At 40.2% G+C, this 22,942-nt stretch overlaps 1 protein-coding gene across 1 annotated transcript in view; it reads left to right on the top strand.

The window, feature by feature from the left end:
* The first annotated feature begins 678 nt into the window (after positions 1-678).
* Positions 679-22,942, top strand: part of LOC121872148 — a 49,263-nt gene continuing 26,999 nt past the window's right edge. Inside the window, exons 1-2 of the mRNA XM_042374825.1 lie at positions 679-709; positions 19,975-20,160. Coding sequence (XP_042230759.1) covers positions 20,007-20,160 — 154 coding nt within the window. The 5' untranslated portion in view covers positions 679-709; positions 19,975-20,006. The remainder of the gene's footprint in view (positions 710-19,974; positions 20,161-22,942) is intronic.

Genomic DNA, 22,942 nt, shown 5'->3' on the forward strand with positions numbered 1-22,942 from the left:
TAACAATGGATTTTTAGTTGTCAGGAACTTCGAGAGATTTCAACATACCTTCGACAGTATATGAATAAACTATCTCCGCTAGTAAGCTATCTCCTATAGTAAACTATCTCCACTAGTAAACTATCTCCTATAGTAAACTATCTCCACTAGTAAACTATCTCCACGAACAAACTAGCTCCCAGATAGGAGTATATCCTGGTACAGCGAGACCTAGTCATTACATATTAACTTGGGTAAAAATTCATGATATTTTCTTTTTTAATTATATGGTTAAAGTGATCTGTATATCAACTATTTGGTGAAACCGGCACTACACCAGATTGCCTTCACTTCCCCAACTGCAGAAGTAGGAGGCGGATGGGGGTTTGTGTGGTGAGGGTTAAGAAATGTGTGGGAATGAAAAGGCGGGGCTTGCGAGAGGGCGGGGTTTGAAATGGGGCGTGGCTTTGATAAAGAGGCAAGGTTTGCGAGAGGTCAAGGCAGGTGTGGAGGCGAGGGGGCAGGGCATATGGAGGCGAGGAGGCGAGGCATATAGGGAAAATAAGGGGCGGGGCATGTATGGAAACCAGTGGGGCGGGGCATATATGGAGGCAAGGTGGGCGGGGTTTGCGTGGGGACGAGGGGGCGGGTCCACTTTACAGATGTATATAAACGCTTGGTCTCTCGCACACCCAGGCGTCGACAGCTGGTAGCGGCCACATTCTAACAGGTGGGTGTCTTCATTGAGCAGGAGAGTGTGTCTGGGGGCGGGTGTGACTTAGCCAGGGAGCTCACATGTAAAAGTTTCTTATAGCGATGGGGATTTTGGCGTGTGTGTGTGTTTGAATCTTCTATATAAATTCATAGTGTATGTATAGCAATCGTCTATGTGAATCTTGGTTGTGTATGGAGTTAATGTATGAATCTTAGTTGCGTATGAATCTTGTTGTATGTGGATTTAATGTATGAATCTTGGTTGTGTATGAATCTTGGTTGTATATGGATTTAATGTATGAATCTTGGTTGTGTATGAATTTATTGTATGAATCTTGGTTGTATATGGATTTAATGTATGAATCTTGGTTGTGTATGAATTTATTGTATGAATCTTGGTTGAATATGGATTTAATGTATGAATCTTGGTTGTATATGGATTTAATGTATGAATCCTGGTTGTGTATGAATTTATTGTATGAATCTTGGTTGTATGTGGATTTAATGTATGAATCTTGGTTGTGTATGAATATTGTGTTCGAATCACTTATTAGGGAATCAAAAAGGGCAAACGGATAGTGAGGAGTAAAGATAGAAGATGAAAGTGAAATAAAGAGAGAGATATAGAGTAAATATAAGGATATCTAAAGAGAGTGAATTTGTGAGGGAGTCAGTGAGAGGGTGAATAGTGAAACCTGAGGGAGAGAGAGAGAATGTGTGTGCGTGTGTGTAGAACGTCAGAAAGTGCAGTGATTTCTACATTACAATTAGCCCTTTGAATAAAATGTGTCCCTTATATGAAGTGTCTCCCTTAAATACAACGCCTCCCTTAAATACAACGTCTCCCTTAAATACAACGTTTCCCTTAAATACAACGTCTCCCTTAAATACAATATCTCCCTTAAATACAACGTCTCCCTTAAATACAACGTCTCCCATAAATACAATGCCTCCCTGAAATACAACGTCTCCCTTAAATACAATGCCTCCCTTAAATGCGATCCCCCACTCAAATCTAAGACACCTTTAAGATAATTATAATACGAATTCACTCCAAATCGTAATAACTACTTAAAATACTTATGGCACAAAGATGTGGCAAACTAAGGCAATTTCGCTTAAGTTACACATTATCTCAAGACTTCGTTCATCATTTACTTTTTTTGTCTACCGAACTGGATTTATGAGAACGTATCTATTGAATGTCACGAGTATCCATCGACCGAAAAGAGGGAAGAGATTACGTATTCTGTCTCAAATGTATGTATCCTGTCTCACTGCTTCTGTGGTAGGAGAGACTTGGGCCGAAACTCACATGGTTGATGCATTAAACATATAGGAAGTGGATGCACGCTCGCTCACACACACACACACACACACACACACACACACACACACACACACACACACACACACACACACACACACACACACACATCATTAGGCAAAGTTGTGAATGGATGACAAATGAAAAACCTCAAGTGTCAGGCAAGTGTCAGGGATAGGAAAGGAAGGAAGGAATCGTGATGTTGAGTGTGGGAGATAAGAAGGAATACCTCTTTGGCCTTCCCTGACTCTCAACCAAATCATATTCTTGATGAAATAAATACTGTAAGGACGAAATAAATTAAGTAAAATAGGTGTTGTTTTGTTAGAGGCCAGTGTTTGTATCGGCAAAATACAGTCAAGTACCGATTAAAGTTTTTGAATTCGATAAATTCAGTCAAATGCCGATCATTTACACGCATTTATTTTTTTTTCGTTATTCGTAATATTTCATAAAGTTACCTGCAAGTTTTACAGAATCTTCATAGTTTGTTCTTCCATACTATTTAATAACTTTATTACAGGTTTTCAGGAATATACTATGATATTTAATATACTAGTTTAGTAATATGACATTTAGTATTATTGCATTTCTATTTATTCATTTATTTATGGGTCATCATTATTTACCGCCTTAATCAAATTCATTCCGTGGCAAAATATTTTCTGTAAGGTAATTCACTATTCCAGCGTTGGTCAAATAGTAAACCCCATTTTCTAGTGTGTTAGTAATGGATTTGCAACGCCCATCGTTTAGCCGTGTAAGTTGGCGGGGCTGAGCTGTCCACTTGTGTCGCGTACAACACTACACAACCGATCTTTCCATTACGGTTTAACTGACTCTAGACTACCTGATAAACTTAATTATTCGCCACCATAGAACGATATATCTCTGGCTAGTTATACGCGTATTATGTATATTTAAATCATATCCTTATATCATAAATATTAATCGAAGCTTTCTGAAACAATAGGAGTTATTATCTAATAAACGAAACATTATGCTTCCGTATCTTATCATAAAGTGGAATCTATTGCTGATGATTAGAAAACCTCCCCGATATTGTAGAGTACACTTAAGCTTTGATTTGTTGTAAGATACCCCGACGTTATCTTACAGCCTCGCCAACGTGCTAGACAGGCAGCAGTACCACACACTCAGAGACGCTGCCACACTCAATCGAGGGTTTTCTCCTGCCTCGGGGAACAGAATCATATTTTCTTTGATGTTAGGAGATGCCTCAATCTTCAAGTTGTAGATCTCAAGTACTTAAACAGATGGAAAGACGTATACAGGTAGAAAGTTCCTCTCTTGTGAAGTGCGAGGAATAAAAACTTGTGTATGTCTGTTGATTGAACATGTGGTAGAGGTAGGAGCTTCTCGGTTCAAGGAGGTAAAGGATGATGGTCTCTTATTTTATCATAACATTGAATATGGAGGAATAAAGATAGAAACGATTTACTGAAAGAAAGATGTGATAACGAGGGAAGGAGAGCGGAAATAAGACCGGATCATTAACCACTTGTATACGGGTCCACTCTCTGGTGAATAAAATCAACTGGCGTGAACCAAATAAAATATTACGCCCCCGGTAGTGAAGGGGTTAAGATGTTTACCCTCTTCCTGGACCCGGATATGTGGGGGCGAGGAAGACTTATGTTAAGGAGGGAAAGATAGGAGACATTCATGGGACAAATATCTAGAGATTTCTTTTATATATTTTTATGACATCTTGTGTGATTTGTTGACACTAAGAATGTGGGCTAATACTTGGCCTTAGAAAGTTTACGTAGGAAGAAAGAGTGGGTGAAGTCTGTCGCATTATCAGAGGTCTTAAGTGTTTGGGTCTCAGAAGAATTAAATATTCCTAAGTTAACATTCCCGGCGGGTGAGTGTGGTGGGTGTGAGTGCGGTGGGTGTGAGTGCGGTGGGTGTGAGTGTGGTGGGTGTGAGTGTGGTGGGTGTGAATGCGTGGGTGTGAGGTCACGGCTGGGAGTCTAGGTGATGGTTTACAGATCTACAGACCGGTATATAGAGAGTTAACATATGACTGATAAGAAATATTAATGGAGAATAATGTCAAGTGAATATGTTAATATAATTAGAATCAGTCAGGGTTAACATTTAAAAAATATCAATAGAATACAAAATCAACAAAAACTTTCAGTACAGATCAATAATGTTAATCTTCAATACTCCAAATTTCTGGTATGGCTGTCAATTATTTCATTCCCTTAAAAAAAAAAAAAACTTTTCGTATTTTATCGCAAATTTTAAGTAATAGTGTTAAGATATCCTGTTACTATAATAAAGGAATTAATGTAATGAGTTCTCACCCCTGACCACTCACAGTGTATAGACCTCACGCTGGTTACCCAATTCTCTATCGCCATACATGCTGTCTCACTCACCTGGAAATAATCTGCTGTGAAGTCCGAAGGTTGTTATGTATATTAAAACACTGGGGCAGTTTACACACTCTCTAATTTTATAACAAGTGACTATTTTAAACTTATGTTGAGTAAAGTGGAAAAAAAAACTCGTTCTTTCAGTTGGATTTAGGGAACGTCGTATTTGAAAGTCACCCAGACTCATAAAACACCTTCTACCATTTTTTTTATTTAAGTAACCAGTTCAAGACAATAGCGGAACAGTCAAATCAAGACGAATATAACAAGTATCAAATTATAGATAGTATAAACTAGAAAAAAACATGATAGTACTCTATACTTAATGTTGTTCCAAGAAAACAACAGTTAATATAAGTAAATTTTATCACCAACTTCTTTATATTCTGTGGTCAGAAAGAAATGCTTTTAAAACATTGCACGTATACCGGTATGCAACCTGAACACGTATGCTGGAGTGCACTACACCTAAAACTTTTTCTTGTTTTCCCTTGCTGTAAAAAAATGTCCAAACGTCAATAAAAAAAAAAACAATGGGACGCCATGCTAGTAGTCACGTTTGTTATGAAATCTTGTGACAATATTTTATTTGGATGGCAAAGTTAATGGTTTTAATATGGCTTCTGATATTAAGTGTATTTTAACCAGAGGTATGACGGCCTCCATGTATATCTACACCTCGGACACACTGCTGAAAAACACCCAAAAGTTTCGCTAACTCGTCGCTTTAATACAAACATTCTACAAACAAATTCACGTCAACTATCTGTATAATTAAGCTTCCAAAGGAAAAATATATTTATTTTTAATTTGTTTTATACCATTTTCCTAAAGTGTGACGCGAGACAGACAAAACAATGTGGACGGAAAAACAAGAAGGAACTAAGATGCTTCTGTTTTTATTACTCAAGGTGTTATCGTAAGCATCGTCGTCGGTAGAGTGATCCTCATGCCTCACTTTTCACCACATTTATCACAAGCGACACAAGACTTACCCTAATATGGCTCTCGTGAATATTAGTGCGGTGACAGGTAATGCTATTCACAGGTATAGGGTGATTCGGTTAATGGAAGTACAAGTTATATAAGCGTGGGCGTGGGACATGTAAGCGTGAGAGAGATGTAGGCGTGGGGGAGATGCGGGAGAGGAGCAGGTGTGGATGTAGGGCAGTTGTAGGGCAGGTGTGGGTGTAGGGCAGGTGTGGGTGTAGGGCAGGTGTGGGTGTAGGGCATGGGTGGGTGTAGGGCAGGTGTGAGTGTAGGGCAGGTGTGGGTGTAGGGCAGGTGTGGGTGTGGGGAGGTGTGGGTGCACAGGCGGGTGGGTGTAGGGCACAGGTGGGTGTAGGGGCACGGGTGGGTGTAGGGGCACGGGTGGGTGTAGTGGGTGTGGGGCACAGGTGCGGGTGTGTGTAGTGGGCAGGTGTGGTGTGGGGCGTGGGTTTAAAACAGGGAATGATTTGTAGAGGCAGGTGTGGGTGTAAGAGGTGTGGGTGTAAGGCAGGTGTGAGTGTGGGCAGGGCGTGGGTTTAGGGCAGGAGTGGGTGTGCGAGGGCAGGTGTGGGTGGGGAAGGCAGGTGTGGGCAGGTGTGGGCAGGTGTGGGTGCAGGGCAGGTGTGGGTGTAGGGGCAGGTGTGGGTGTGGGGTAGGTGTGGCAGTGGGGCAGGTGTGGGTGTGGGGCTGGGGCAGGTGTGGGTGTGGGGCAGGTGTGGGTGTGGGGCAGGTGTGGGTTTAGGGCAGGGGTGTGGGTGTGGGGCAGGTGTGGGTGTAGGGGCAAGTGAGTGTAGAGCAGGTGTGGGTGAAGGGCAGGTGTGGGTGTGGGGCAGGTGTGGGTGTGAAGGGGCAGGTGTGGGTGTGGGGCAGGTGTGGGTGTGGGGCAGGTGTGGGTTTAGGGCAGGTGTGGGTGTGAACAGGTGTGTGGGCGTAGGGCAGGTGTGGGTGTGGGGCAGGTGTGTGGGTGTGGGGCAGGTGTGGGTGTGGGGCAGGTGCAAGGGCAGGTGTGGGTGCCAGGGCAGGTGTGGGTTTAGGGCAGGTGTGGGTTTAGGGCAGGTTTGGGTGTAGGGCAGAAGTGTGAGGTGTAGGGCAGGTGTGGGTGTAGGGCAGGTGTGGGTCTGGGAATGGTATATAAATGTTTCCTCTCCACCTTTCCCCTCTTCCCCCCAAAAATTGTGATCAATAACTGGACTTGGTGTGAGTGTTGGAGTAGGTATTAGCGTGGGTGGTGGCGTGGGTGGCAGCGTAGGTTGTGATGCAGGCACTATTCCCCCTCCCCCCACCCCCCCATTTTCTGTGTAAAAATAAACGGGTCACGAAAACATTGACACAACGAACGTAAAGTATAAAACAAATCCATTATTGTTATTATTATTTATACAACTATTTCATAATTGCAACTGCAGCGCCATGGGTGAGAGAGGGGGGGGGGTGGAATTCTTACATACATTAGCACTTAAGAAATAACTAATTTAAACATGAAATTGTCCTCAAGTTTTCTCTCTATCTCTTTTGATGTTAATTAATACACAGATTTCTCACGGTCATTACCTGCTTAATTAACCCCAGACGACAAGTTCCAGGTAATAATTAACTTTTAGTACCACAATCATTGCCAGAATTCGATTAATTTCTCTTCCAAATTAGTTTCCGTCATAACAAGATTATTGCAGGTGATAATGTGTATAACTATTTGTTCTCGGAGTGAAGTATATAACATCTAATACGTAGAAGAACACAATGAGTTAGAACATTGATGGAGAACACACGAGTTAGAACACTGACTGAGGAACGCAAAATGATTTAATGTTTATATCATAACCTGGAAGGAGTAAATTGGAAGTAGTGTAGCTCAAAGGAAGTTACATCGACACTTCTTACTTCTGCCACTACTGCCACCAACACCACCATCACTACCACCATTCATCACCACCATCACTAACAACAACAGTAACAGCAACCACCACCATCACTACCACCATCCATCACCACCACCACTAACAACAACAGTAACATCAACCACCACCATCACTACCACCATCCATTACCACCACTACTAACAACCGCCATCACCATTACCACCACCACCACCAATACCACTAACAACAACAGTAACATCAACCACCACCATCACTACCACCATCCATCACCACCACTACTAACAACCGCCATCACCATTTCCACCACCACCACCACTAACAACAACAGTAACAACAACCACCACCATCACTTCCACCACCATTACCACCATCACCAAAAAACAACAACCACCACCATAAACATAACCACTTAGTAACCCTGAAAAACATTAACCCAGAAACACTTTAACAACCTAGAAACAACTTCACAATCCAGAAATAACTTAACCCTAAGAAAAGTTATAATTCAAAGCTTATAAAACAAAGAAACAAAGCTTATAAAACAAAGAAACTCATAAATTCGTCTTAAAGAGAAAAAAAATTTGCATCATTGTCGCTGGGATGTAATTAATAACATACCTGGTGATTTCTTCTCCTTCCTAACTAATGGAGTCACTCTTGGCCTTAGACCCTACCTTAACGTTATTCTCGTATTAGAGGTTTACAAGATGATAATGGAGTTTAAGATGGCGTCAACTTTACTCTATGACTCTACCGTAAGTCAAGCCCGTCAATCAGTCAGTAAGGATTAGTATTCATTGATCTGACTAATGTTGGGTTTGACTAGATAGTTTGATGTTTTTAAGTGTCAAAAAAATATATACAGTCTTATACACATCCCACTAGACACGTTACGCTGCGTGTGCTGGATGGAACATGCATAATAAGGTATTGTCTGTTGATATATGGAACTGAATTGTTTTTAAAGTGGAAATACGGAGCGTCAACAGAAAACACTTTAACAGTCAATAACACATCACATAAAGAAGAGAAAACTGCATCATTTGAGGTATTACTTAAGACATAGTTCCATTAATTGTGTTTTTAAGACAGAAGAAGGCATAAATATCTTCACAACATGTTTACTTATAAATTACAGCGTATTTCGATCACTAGATATAGTTGTTTTCTCATCCCCCGACTGGTGAAGGAAACTCTCTACTTTTCCTCTACTTAAGTTAAAACAATCTGCAAAGTTTATTTTCACCGTAACACCACATGAGATGAAAATTCCCAGAGTAATTTAATAACGAAAACTAAATCTACAGAAAAAAAAACTGAAATGCAATCCGGTTTTGAAGAATCTTGTAGTAAGCGGATCTGGAATCAAAGTGGAGGCCCTGAGTCTATAATGGTGGGTAAATCAGTTTTTCTAATAACATTACAGACGCCGCCGTGAACCACCTGAAGAATTACCCGTTGTATTGAGTTGAGGAAGGCCTTTTAGCAGTTCTGTATCTACATAGGCTTTAAGGTTCATAGGATGATAAGTCTAAGGGATATTGATCATTGTTGAATCGACAGAAGAGAAATAATTATGTAATTTCGTTCTCCTTTTGACTTAAGAGCTGAACCGATGTACAAGTTCTCTGAACCGGTTAATAAGGGAGCAGGAAAATGCACTTAATATCACAGAGAAGAAAAGGTGGAGGAACTTAGCGGCTACTGCTGGACAAGATACTTAGCGAGAACCTTTGACAACATAATACCGAGGAATATGTATAAAATGAGTCTACAGTATCACATAAAAGGAACGCTGTTATATTATGATTTATTTTCGGGTGAAACATATACCAGTACAAAATGGATGATAATAATAATAATAATAATAATAATAATAATAATAATAATAATAATAATAATAATAATAATAATAATAATAATAATAATAATATTTATCAATCAAATATCTTCCTTGAAATAAAAGTACATAAGACATTACTGTACACTGCAGACTATATTACATATAACACAACCAGAATAAAAATGGTAAGTGTGCGAATTGCAGTGAACGGGTAAGGAGACAAACTGTCGTGGTGATAAAAATCAATATGATCCTCAACCTTTGGGACCGACAAATTAAAAACCATAAACCAAGAAGGGGAAAAAAAAAAAAAAAAAACTCGCTATTGTTCGGAAGGAAACTGGTGTCCCGCTATGCGCAAATGTGATCATCGTAATTAGGTTCCCAGATGACCGTGCAGTTAATAGCCACGAAGACAGGTGTTAAAGAACTACAAGTACTACCTTAAAGCGTCATACTCTGAACACGCCAGCCTTAGAGCATGCAGTGAAAGCCGGTGGTTTAATTAGTATAGGAGATGGCAAGGTGGTCCCCAGGGGGTGGTGAAGGGTGAAGCAACAGGTCGAATAGACTAGCTTGGGGAGTGTGGGAGCCTCATTCTCTGATAAACAATATACGTAGTGGGGAAGCGAGGTGCCTTAGGGCCAGGGAAAGATGACCTTACATTCATCCTTCTTTACCCTGACAATTGTATCGTATCTGTGGTATATTTAGGTATGTGGCTTCCTGCCTATTTCATTATTTTAAAATGATATCTATTTTGTGAGCCATCTAAGCGTCCCTAGTAAATAATAGTCGACCTGTTATTAATACAGTGAGGAGTGTGTAGTGATTAATCTTGGAAACTCCTGGTAAAAACTGTATTATTGGTATATAAATATGGACGTTGGTTACTCATTCCTAAATAACACATCTCTAGACATTCTTCACATCAAGGCCTCACCATAGCTGGCTACATCCCTAACACGAATCCTTGTAAAGTCATTCGACGACTTCGTGTTGTTTTTATAAACAATGATACGCGAAGTAATAATCACACATATTTCCTGAAGCAACTGTGTATAACTAAGAACTGTATTGCTCAGATTTGCAGTTGTCTCATTCGTCAGGCTGCAAAAGTTGCTAGTTAAACATTTTCTGCCAGGAATCTATATACGAATCGCCACAGTTTTCTGTTGGGGATAATCAGTAGAGAAAACTGTGCCTGAGGCAACTCTTCGTATAGGTAATACGGTGAAGGAAGGTCGTAGGAATTCATTAAGTAATGGGAATATATGACGTCAACCCATCAAACGAGTTCATAATAGACGGAAGAACAATAGTGATGAGGAGTGTTGGGAACGTCACAGTACCTTCATAAGAGGGTTCTGGTCCTTCTCCTTAGTCTTGAATCCTGTGTTCAAACATCAAAGGAGTATCCCGTCCTTCCACACAGGTTCAGGTGGGTTGATTTCACGATTTTTATCTCAGTAATTTCGTTGAATGATATAAACCAACGGCAAAATTCCTTTAAACTGCACATCAAAACTTTAAATACCAACACTAGACTTTCTCTCATAACAACACCGACATTTAATGCGTATTTTATAACATCTTATAATCAATAAAATCTATAAGTGAGGTAAGGGTGTTGTTAAGCTTCACCTCAGAGTAAGTGATCAGATCGAAGCAACAAATTTTACCCTTAAGGCTCCGGACCTCCCGAAAGTGTTGGGTCTTTTTTCTGTCTCCTTCCGAATGAATCGGTATCAAAACGAAGTGAAATAATGCACCGCCATCGTGTTGAGATCCTGAACTACATACACCATTAACCAGTGAATATTCTTGGTTACAATATCCCTTATCTGAAGATGCTATACACATTCCTCTATAATATTGAGTTATATACAACATACATACCCTTTATAATAACCTTGTATAATATTGTCGCAGAAATCTGCTTATAGTTACTTTTCTCCGACAAAAAATGTCTAGAAACTGCATCTCATCGCTGCAGTATATGAAAATGAATCCCAGAGGAAGAAGGGCCGTTATGGCCAGTAGGTATACGGAACAGTATAAACTAACCATGTATTATTAGGTACAGTCACCCAAAAAAGTCCTGTCGCGAACCATGATCCCCGAGATTCAGACTCTTGAATCCGAAGCATTTATGGACAGAATAATGTATCAGTGTCTACTGCTTCGGGTTCACGAGTCTGAATCTCGGGGTTCGTGGTTCGCGACAGGACTCTTTGGGTGACTGTAATACACAAATGGGCAGCTTGACCGGTATTGCACATGACCATCTTCACTTTGCCAAACTGTAAATTTAGGTACTCAGTCACAGCTCATTTTCTCTGTGCTGGACCATCGAGGGTTAGGTTTGTAAGTCTGTCTCCTTCGCTGATGCATTATGGGTCGTCTTACTCGTGTGGTTGGTATGCCGGAGGTGCATTTGTTTACAAACGCTACTTATAAGTAAAAAAAAATCTTCAGAGTCAAGGGGATGCAGCCATATGCTTCCAAATTCTATGAAAAAAAATCAATTAAGTTTTCGTCTTTGGTTGTGGCCCTGAAAACTGATGAGCCTAAGGTGAACAAGACAACATTGACGAACAATTCGTACCTGCCAGGGAGCACCATATTTTATGAAGATGCATTTTATTTGAAAAGCAAAACATAACATTGAAGTAGGAATAATGTGGTTTCTTCAAATAACTACCAGCGCATGAGAGGGGAAGACTATAACAAACTGGAGGTTTGTCTTTAAGGACGAACCAGATAATTAAGAGACATCCTCCTCGTTCTAATAAGGATCACCTACATCTGAATAAATCCAGATTTAGTCACATATTGCGAAATGTGCAACGAAAAATGAATTGTTTATTGTGATACACTCTGGACTCGATTTTTGGTAATCATAAGAAACACTGGAAAACATGCTAGTTCTAAGAGGATGTGTAATGCTGTTATGGAAGATGCTGAAAAGAGCTTGTATTAATGGCGTAAAGAAATTCAAAGTTCTTGAAGTTGATCGAGTTAATGCTGTACGCAATTCACTATCTAGAAAATCACTGGATCAAGAAAATGTCCCGAGTGATCCCAACCTTCAACACGTGAGGTAACAACGACTTATCTAGTTAACGGAGACGTAAGACACCCGAACAAATATAAAGACAACGATATCTGAAATATAAAACTGACTTGAACATACCTGAAGTGTGATGCGTTATGGTGTGTTCAGTCCCTCGAAGAGCTGTTAACTTTCACCTACCTGGAGAAAACAATCAGATTAACCTTCCATCCGGCTTTGTGCCTATAAAATATTTTTTAAATGTTGAGGAAAAAGTCGCTACTTAAACCTAATTAAATATTGGAAGGATATCAATGAGATGTTTGTTTTAAAGTAAAAATGTTTATTATGTGGGAGAGGATTAAATAATGACTGTACCTACATAGTATCTTTAAAAGTATTCTTAAGAAACTGTTCTTACAAATCACTAGATATTGTGTAAGATCATTAAGTTTGGTTTATTTTACTCATGTTGTTTGTTATCATTCATGATTTAGACCTTCAGCCTTCCTGAATGAGTTTTGGTGATAAGATCATAAAGTTGTGAAGGAAAGGTGTAAATATTTCACATTCCCACAATTTTCTTTCTCTCCTATTAAGTAAGTGCATGTACATAAAAATATACATATTTGAAAAGGATTTTGCTCCCCTAAAAAGAAAATAAAGATGGCGACACCTCTCCTTAACCTTTACCCAACATTTGTACTCAACTAACAGTAGCAACCAAGATACTAACAATGTTTTTAGTTAACACCAAAAATTTATGAAGATACTTATCAATCATGTCATAATTAGAGCAACAGAAGTAGTACTGTACTCACCTTGCCCTGATAGTAGAGGAAGCCTTGGCATCACCCGTCATTTCTTGGGCCAGGTGACCACCCTGCCTGAAACAAAATTTTGAATGAGGCAATAGTTCTGCTTTAATTACTCTAATTTTAAACAACTTTATTGATAATTAAGTCAAAATTCTATAAACAGTAATACAAGAGATGGTAGACAATTCCCTCACTCAACAAGGATCTGTATAGCTCCTCAATATACTGTAAGTTGACACAGTGAAGTACAAGAAGTCGTAATGGTTAGAACCCAAAGAATAACTTACTAGCAATTTTCCGGTGGCGAGACTCTTATTCGTTTGATTAAGAATTATGGTTAAAATTCGGAAAAGGATGACCACAGAACTCTATCGAGTTGTATAAACAGAGATTGAGGAAAACATATTTTTTTAATATTTTAATCTGTGACATTTTTGTTGGTGAATTATATTTTTGGAGTTTTTCTGACTTTTCGATTTCAGGTTTGGTTCTTTGGATTCCTTTGTTTATCTTTTGTCTTGTTGGGTTAGGTTAGGTTTACACATTGGCAGTCCATGGGAGCTGAGGTTAGTTTAGGTTAAATATGACATTTACAGTATACTGATACTTGAGAGTAGTTAGGTTAGGATCTTGATTATCATTTTGTTTGGGAAAAATTTACTTGCTCCACCATTTTGGGGATCTTCTTGGTGAGCTCCTTAACCCGGACACCTGTTTTTAAATATTATACATTTTTTTTTTAAGTCTTCTATAATAGTTAGTTTTGGTTTCATCAATTGTTTCCATAATTTTACCCCACACATTACCTCTACTTCAAATCACTGCCAACTGCATTATTTAAGAACACTCAAAAAATACAAATTTTCAACAAAAATGCTATAAAGTAAAGTATTATTTTTTTTGCTCTATTTACTTATGTACAACTCATTATAGAGTTCCGTGGTTGACCTTTTCCACACAAGGGGTGATTAAAAAGTTTGTTGAATAGTTTGAAATTTGCTCAAACTGCGACATTTCTACAAATGTGCCAGATGCTGCACACACATCCTCATTCAATGTCATGTCATGGCACACTCACACATACTGTAATGGTGGCTGGTGGCAACTAGGAGGGTTGAGCCCACAGGCCTTACCACTATTCACTCATTCCTTGGTAGAAGTACCCTTCACCGAACTTTTTGATCACCCCTCATAATATACATGTGGAAAGGGATGCATGTTTATTGTCATATATGATTTAATCATTAAGGATGGCAAAGGAGCTAACCAAACCTGACCTGGCCCACCTAACTAAAATTTATGGTAAAGCTATTCGGTTGGGTTAGCTTTCCTTGGTGTGATTCTAAAAATATGCAAAGTGCCCTTCCAAACTATTCACATTGGTGAAATAGCTTAAAGTATATCTGATGAGATTTTGTTTTTATTTTTTTAAATTTGGGTTTACAATATTTCTTCTCTTACTCTACCAAATAACAATGTAAACTAAAGAAGGAAGTGAGGTGATTACAGTTTCATAAGTTAAAATGATTCAAACACTCACTTGATGTGAGTGAATAGTAAGATTTTTTTTTTGGGGAGGGATAAGGTAATGTTCTAAAGTTTTAGCAGTTGGTTGTGTTATGAGCCGAGTCAGGTCCAGCCCACAACAACTATATCCTCACTGTACAACCTCACACTTAACACATTAACCTCAACAAATACAACCTGTGTTGACCATCACTTACCTCTTGTTTTATATTCCCTCACCAACGATGACACTTCACTGCTCCACTTTATAACACTTCACTGTGACTATAACACTTCACTGTGACTATAACACTTCACTGTGACTATAACACTTCACTGTGGCACTTTATAACACTTCACTGTGGCACTTTATAACACTTCACTGTGGCACTTTATAACACTTCACTGTGGCACTTTATAACACTTCACTGTGGCACTTTATAACACTTCACTGTGACACTTTATAACACTTCAATATAACACTTCACTGCTCCACTTTATAACACTTCACTGTGGCTTTTATAACACTTCACTGTGACACTTTATAACACTTCACTGTGGCACTTTATAACACTTCACTGTGACACTTTATAACACTTCACTGTGACACTTTATAACACTTCAATATAACACTTCACTGTGACACTTTATAACACTTCACTGTGGCTTTTATAACACTTCACTGTGACACTTTATAACACTTCACTGTGGCACTTTATAACACTTCACTGTGGCACTTTATAACACTTCACTGTGACACTTAATAACACTTCACTATGACACTTTATAACACTTCAATATAACACTTCACTGAGACACTTTATAACACATCACTGTGACACTTTATTACACTTCACTGTGTCATTTATAACACTTCACTGTGACACTTTATTACACTTCACTGTGACTCTTTACAACACTTCACTGTGACACTTTATTACACTTCACTGTGACTATTTACAACACTTCACTGTGATACTTTATAACACTTCCCAGTGAAAGTGGTAAGAGGCCGCTAGCACCAGGAGAACTGAGTAATAAAATCGAGGCGACTATATTGTAGTATATTGCTTAATAACACTGCGAACACTGATCATATGGCAGTAATTTCACGGCGCTCTGTCCTTTGCAGGCGAATAAATAAAACTGGGTAGTGCTGGAGCATATGGCTAACACCAGGAGGAGTTGTTCGAGTTCGTTCATTTTTTCTGCAGTAAGCATGGTGTAAAGGATGAAAGAAATTGCTGGGTAAATTAACTCGGTGAGAAACTGATCCTATGACACAAAGATGATGTCTCTACGTACTTTGTACGCGAAGAAATTTATTATTTGCCCTAAATATTCCTTCGAAAAATCTGTGTGTAAATAACGTATACTGTCGTCCACTCTTGGTTTGTTTAGGTGCAATAACAGTCACTCGTTCCGAGCGTACTCTCATGGCCACAAAAAAAAATATAAAAATAAAACAATAAACCTAAAATTACACCAAAACGCTTAAAAAAAAAAGCTGCTCTCCTTGGTACCAGATATCGAAGTATGTACTTTCTGTTTAATATGTTAGGTAGGTTTCTTTGGTTGGTTATGTCAGGTTCTATTATGTTCTGTTAATTGTCGGATTGCTTTTACTACTTACTATCTTCCAAAAAACATCTGTGAAAAAAAGAACAAAATCGAACAACACATTCTAGTGTTAGCCATCTGCTCCAGGATTACCCAAGATATTTACCGTAATTGTGGTGCCGTTGGCTCTCCCTTAGCGACCATGTTTTGGTTCATGTCGTCTGCTATGCGAGACATGACAAATCAGATTTCCGTAAGGCGGTAAACTGACACGCAAAAAGCGCTATAAGAGCGCTAGATTTAAAATTTGCAGAATTCTCAAGGTATCTAACCGGGGTTTGATATCATATAGTCTTAAAACGAATTATTCAACACGAGAAAAGTTCAAATGATCTTCGTACGACGCTAAAGAACTACTCACCACGATTACATCAGCTCAAAAGTATCCCAGTCTTCTTCCATATCAGTGGTACTGCAGGTAGCTTGGTCTTGAACAAGTTGACCCTGTGTTGCTGAAGAGCTGCAGTATGCTTCCATGGTGCCAGTTTTCTTGACAACATCAATAGGTAATTCATAGGAAGCACAATACTTTCCATTTCTTTTTAAGTCATACTTCACAGATATTATTGCATTCAGTGTTGAGATTTTCATTCTATTGTGAAGCTTGGACTTAATTAGGTTCATGTGGCTGAAGGAACGCTCTACATCGGCATTTGAATGTGGCAAGGTGAGGGCAGATAGGGCAACTTCTAATAACTCTTTGTAGGGATTTTCACCTGAAGAGTCTCTGTAATTAGCTACTTCAGCCAAAAAATGCAATGTGTTAGCAGCCTCAGTCCCCTTTGTGTGATGCATTTTTTTCCACTGGATTAAACTTGTGTTACGTTGCAGTAAATAGCACCGAAAATCACCTTCCAATGAAAAAGGGCTAAATTTGCGCTATGGCGCAAAATGAAAAAAAAATTGGCGCTAGATGAGACCAAAAAACTCTAGAGTTAGCGCGAAAAACGCTAAGTTGGCAACCCTATGCGGGATCGTTGGCAATCTTTGTAAATAAACCAACGACGATCTTATCGGGCGTTTATTACGATTTATTGGATTAAAATCGTTCTAATAGTTTCTGTGAATCTCGCCTTAATTTTTTGTGTTCAGTATAATACAATTAGTATCTCCAGAAACTGTGGCTCAATTGCTTATGTTATTTCTGGTGTTAGCGATCTCCTCCACCTTTACCCACTTCTCTGTGACACTTTATAACACTTTAATCCGACACTTTATAACACTTTAATGTGACACTTTATAACACTTTAATGTGATACTTTATAACATTTTAATGTGATGCTTTTTAACATTTCTCTGTGACACTGTTAACGCGGCAAATAAACTGACCGTCGCGCTTCATGACGCTGATCATAAGACCTCTCAAAGCAGGTGTTGGAACTTCATGGGACTGACTGAAACTGTCCCATTACTGTGAGCATACTCGATTGTATCTCTCTCTTTGAATTTAACAAATACCTAATTCGTTGATCTAGAACCCGTGTGGCCCACTGAGATGATGGAGGGTCATCTATGTGGCCCACTGAGATGATAAAAGGTCACTTATGTGGCCCACCAACTAACTGGGCTGCCCATCACTATCCTATATAATGCACAAACTTGCGTGGTAACATTTATCTATACATTCACGATAAGGGAGTATAGTAACCAAATATTATTTTCTACAGTATTGGACTCTTAATAATATGCTTTTATTATAATTAAATCGTGTTAGTGATTTGTGTATAAAGTCGTCAGGCATGATCAGCTCCACTTGCTGGCACAGTCCTGGCAAATTGTACTAGGATCCGTGTTGTTTAACTCGTGTACTAGAGGACTCGCAGGGTTCGTTCCAGCGGTTCAGTCTGATCACCGAGGACTATACGATGAGTCATTTTACTGTGTTGTCGTGTGTTCTCTGACGTCACTTCCTGCCGCACGTATACACACACACACACACCACAATGCTCTTTCTCTCTCTCTCTCTCTCTCGCCTATAGAAAACCAGAGTACACCTTTAGGGGATGTGTGTTGTCCAGTCGATAAATGTCCAGGTCATACTCCAACCACTATTTACTTACCATATAACTACGTGAACTATAGACAGCTATATAGATCAGGTCACCATACACACAACTACGTGAACTCTACAGACAACTATATAGATCTCGTCACCATACACACAACTACGTGAACTATACAGTACAGACAGCTATATACAATAGATCACGTCACCATACACACAACTACGTGAACTATACAGTACAGACAGCTATATACAATAGATCACGTCACCATACACACAACTACGTGAACTATAGCTATATATAGGTCTCTTGTAAACAACTTATGGACAAAAAGTTTCATTAAAGAACGGAAACAGGATTCGAGAGAGAGAGACAAGTACGACAGAAGAGCCTTCCACAACTTACTACTTGCCACCCACCCCCTGCCGCCCAACACCTGTCGCCCAACGCCTGTCATTCACAACCTACTACCTGCCACCCACCACCCATAACCTACCGCTCACCACCTATCATTCACAACCAACTACATGCCACCCATCACCTGCCGCCTACCACCTGCCGCCCAACACCTGCCATTCACCACCTACCACCCACCACCTGCTGCCCAACACCCACCCACTCCCTTCAACCCACCAACTGCCAGTCTGCCACCAATAACCTTTCACCTACCACCCAAAACCTATTGTATCATAGAGGCGTCCTACAGGGCATTAGTCACCTCTATTTCAGTGATAATTTCAACATCAAATATTTACCTGAATTTTGTTGAGAATTTATGATCCTCCAACATAAACACTTGGAATAATTATCTTTGTTTGAGTGAAAAAACGACTCAATTCCCCTAAAACCCAATTAGCTGATGGTTAGAATTTCTTAAAATATTTTATTTCGTCATAACTCTGTATGTCTCTATATCATCCACCTATATTTAAGATCCTGGAGACAAATTATGATATACAGTAGTTCCCTTATGTACTATATAGTCAACTACTAAAGTCCGATCGCCTCTCCTCTTGAACCACGAACCCCGAGATTCAGAATCATGAACCCAAAGCGACAGAGCAAGACAATACACGGCTCCTTCTTCTCATGAATCAATAGTTTGTCTTTATCAGTAGAAGTACGACGTCTATCTCCTCCGCTGCGCCTTCCTGTTCCCCAACTTCTGTATATTTTTGTCACCGTTCTGCTAATATTACCCTTCATTGTTTACCGACCTCGTGGGTGTTGACTGTACGGTATATCTGTCTTTCTAACACCAAGCCAAGGTTACGTTACGTTAAGTTATATTTGCAATTTAGGTTTGGGTTAGGTTACGTTACGTTATATTACCTTTCGTTAGGTTATATCTGTAATTTAGGTGAGGTACAGAAGGTTCGGATAAGTGCACTGTGAAAGGATTAACGTAAAAAATATAAAGAGATTTGACAACTCATGTAGATACAATGAATCCTGGAGAGGGGATGTCATATTGCATTAGTCTGGTGGAGATAAATATTAAACCCATGAAACTCAATTGACAACGACTCTGTTACAGTATAAGTGAGTGTGAATTATAATGATATATATTATTGGACCGTTTCACACTAAGTAGCATTATCCAACACACATCAACAAGAGGCTCCTAAATAAAATAAGTGCGGTAGTTAAGGTGACACGACTATGATATGGATCTTTATTCCATCTTATAGTCTTGTTTCCTTCACTACCACACTATCATTTGTCCACTAGGAACAGTGTTAATGAATAAAACTTCACAAAAAAATATACAAACCAAAACGACCATAAGACTTGTTAACCTTACACACCTTCCTCTTCTTCCTTACAGATTCTCGTAACTTGCTGGCCATCACCATTACCATGAATCACCAGCTGTCATGGGCTTTCCTCTGCTCCCTCATGGTGTATCTCATCGTGGGCACGTGTGTGGGCGTTGTGGGCGCCAACCATGAAGGAACAGGCTCTGACCACTCCTCTCCCACGTCACCACACCACCACGACCCCGAGTCAGAGGGTGAGTGTTGACTTAAAGTGTGTGTGTTTGGACAGCCACATCTTCTCAGTCTTGGAAGTCGATCGTGCTGTAGCTTAGCGCATATATTTTGTCTATTTTTTCTTGTTTATTTTGTTTTTGTTCAGCTATACGGTCGATGTACATTGTATACCTTTATTGTCTACATAAATGCTGGTCTGTATACCTACCTATATTTTACTCTTGATTGATCATTTCTTTAAGTATTTTACGTCACAAGATACTTTAAATATCCGTAATGGGACCAATTTGACCTGTTTATGTTTTGCGTTGTTTTTTCACAATTAGTAAACTTCAAAAGACGTACATTTCTCCCAGGAGGTGACATTATTGTTTCAAAGTCTCCAAGAAAACCATGGTGGCATCTTATATAAACATTTACATCAACTCTTTAATACTTCCATCTGAGTGAGTGACTGTCGGTGGATAAAAACAAACAGATGAGGAGGATCTAGTGTTCACGCCGCCTAACACACACACACACCAATAAAAATGTCTCCCAGTGCATCACTAGTGAGGAAATTTTACTTACCATCGTTTTAGTTCACGCTGTTATAACCTAAACATATTGCATTTACATATAACTTGGTTCCCTCTCCCCCCTGAGAGAAGTAAATGTGAGTAAGACCTTCAAAGACTTGACATAAGAGCCCCGGGAGGATCCCTGGAGCCCTAAAAGATCAGTAAGCAGCAGTATGAGAGACGCTTCATGTTTTGGGCGCATGTCAAGGCGGGTGTGAAGGACGGTTGGGTGTGGAGTGACAGGTGGGAGACGCTTTTCAGGTAGTCAAAGGCGACCGCCTACCTCCATGGAGTGTTGCTCCTCCCTCTACCTAGCCCTTCCTGCACACACACACACACACACACACACACACACACACACACACACACACACATAGGTACAATTACCACAAACTGAAAAACTAATTTAACATAATTGCAGATATTTTTCTTTTCCCTGAGCCTCACCTCCTCCTCCTCCTCTCCCAAGCCTTTGTTTCTAGTTACCTCCGACCCTTCCCTCACTTCCCCTCCCCTTACATTCTCTCATATTTCATTTCATTAACTTTACAGACAATGATACAGCAATGCAAATACAGGAACGGATACACGTGTAGGTACAGAGACTCAGAGATATTGAAGATTACATAAAAGGAATACAGTATCAAAGTACAGTCTTGTGTTACAGGTAAATTCACGCGTAGGTTTCAACTACGTCAAAATTACACACAAACTGACCATCCCTTTGGAGTGATGAGTTGTGATCAGATCGGCCTCCTATCACCCACCAGGACCTGTGTCTGTCTGTCTATCTGTCTGTCTGTCTGTCTGTCTGTCTGTCTACTCTGTCTGTCTGTCTGTCTCATCTTACTTAATCTGCCTCTATGTCACCTATACACAAAGAGAGACAGACAGACAGACAGACAGACAGACAGACAGACAGACAGAGAGGAAGAAAGAAGTGAAGGGAATAAGAGCATGATAGAAAAGTTCATTTGTTTTGTTATTTATTTATTTTCCGTCTATGAATGAGCCGAGGGATACAGGTGTGGTCAGATGATCAAATTTTAGCATTATTTTCTCGTCAGCTCACCATGCAGGTCTCCTCCTACCTCTCATACTTCCCTCCCTCTCACACTTCTCTCCCTCTCACACTTTCCTCCGTCTCACACCTCCCTCCATCCATCTCTCCCCACCCTCTCTCTTTCCCCATTCACTCTCCTTCCCCACCCACTCCTCATCCCCTCTTCACCCCCTATCTAACCACTCTCCATCCCCTTCAATACCCACCCTCACCATCCACTCTTTCTGTCTTCCTCCTTTCCCACCCACTTTCTTTCTCCATCCCACTCACCCCCTCTCCCTCCATCTCCAACCACTTTTCATCCCTCTCAATCCCAGTCCCTCTCTTCCTCCTTCCCTCTCTCTCTCCAGCTACTCTTAGTCTCCCACCTGCCCCCTGCCCCCCCAGCCTCACAACACGTCACACGAGAGAATTTTTACACCCAAGTTCAAGTTTTTTTCAGGTAAGGGGGGACAGGTGGTGTGTGTGTGTGTGTGTGTGTGTGTGTGTGTGTGTGTGTGTGTGTGTGTGTGTGTGTGTGTGTGTGTGTGTGTGTGTGTGTGTGTGTGTGTGTGTGTGTGTGTGTGTGTGTGTGTGTGTGTGTGTGTGTGTGTGTGTGTGTTGAAATATGAAAAGATAGATTAAGGAGGTTGTGTTTTGGTGATATGACGAGGTAGTTGTGTATGGTGGCAGGGGTGATGTATGGTGACAGGGGAGATGTATGGTGACAGGGGAGATGTATGGTGGCAGGGGAGATGTATGGTGACAGGGGAGATGTATGGTGGCAGGGGAGATGTATGGTGACAGGGGAGATGTATGGTGGCAGGGGAGATGTATGGTGACAGGGGAGATGTATGGTGGCAGGGGAGATGTATGGTGACAGGGGAGATGTATGGTGACAGGGGAGAATGTATGGTGGCAGGGGAGAGGGGATGTATGGTGATGGAGGGGAGGTAATGTGGTGGCAGGGGAGATGTATGGTGACAGGGGAGATGTATGGTGACAGGGGAGAAGTATGGTGACAGGGGAGATGTATGGTGGCAGGGGAGGTAATGTGTGTCTCCCTCCTAACTCTCATCATCAATTACTGAATCTCTTGTCACACTGCTGCCACAATTACCACCGCGTCACACCCCATTACACTCACCACCCTTCAAGGCGAGGCTGTAGTCCCCATATCTACTCTCAGTCACCCTCAGT

This window comes from Homarus americanus, unplaced genomic scaffold (genome assembly GCF_018991925.1).
Source record: "Homarus americanus isolate GMGI-L3 unplaced genomic scaffold, GMGI_Hamer_2.0 scaffold22069, whole genome shotgun sequence".
Lineage (NCBI taxonomy): Eukaryota > Metazoa > Arthropoda > Malacostraca > Decapoda > Nephropidae > Homarus > Homarus americanus.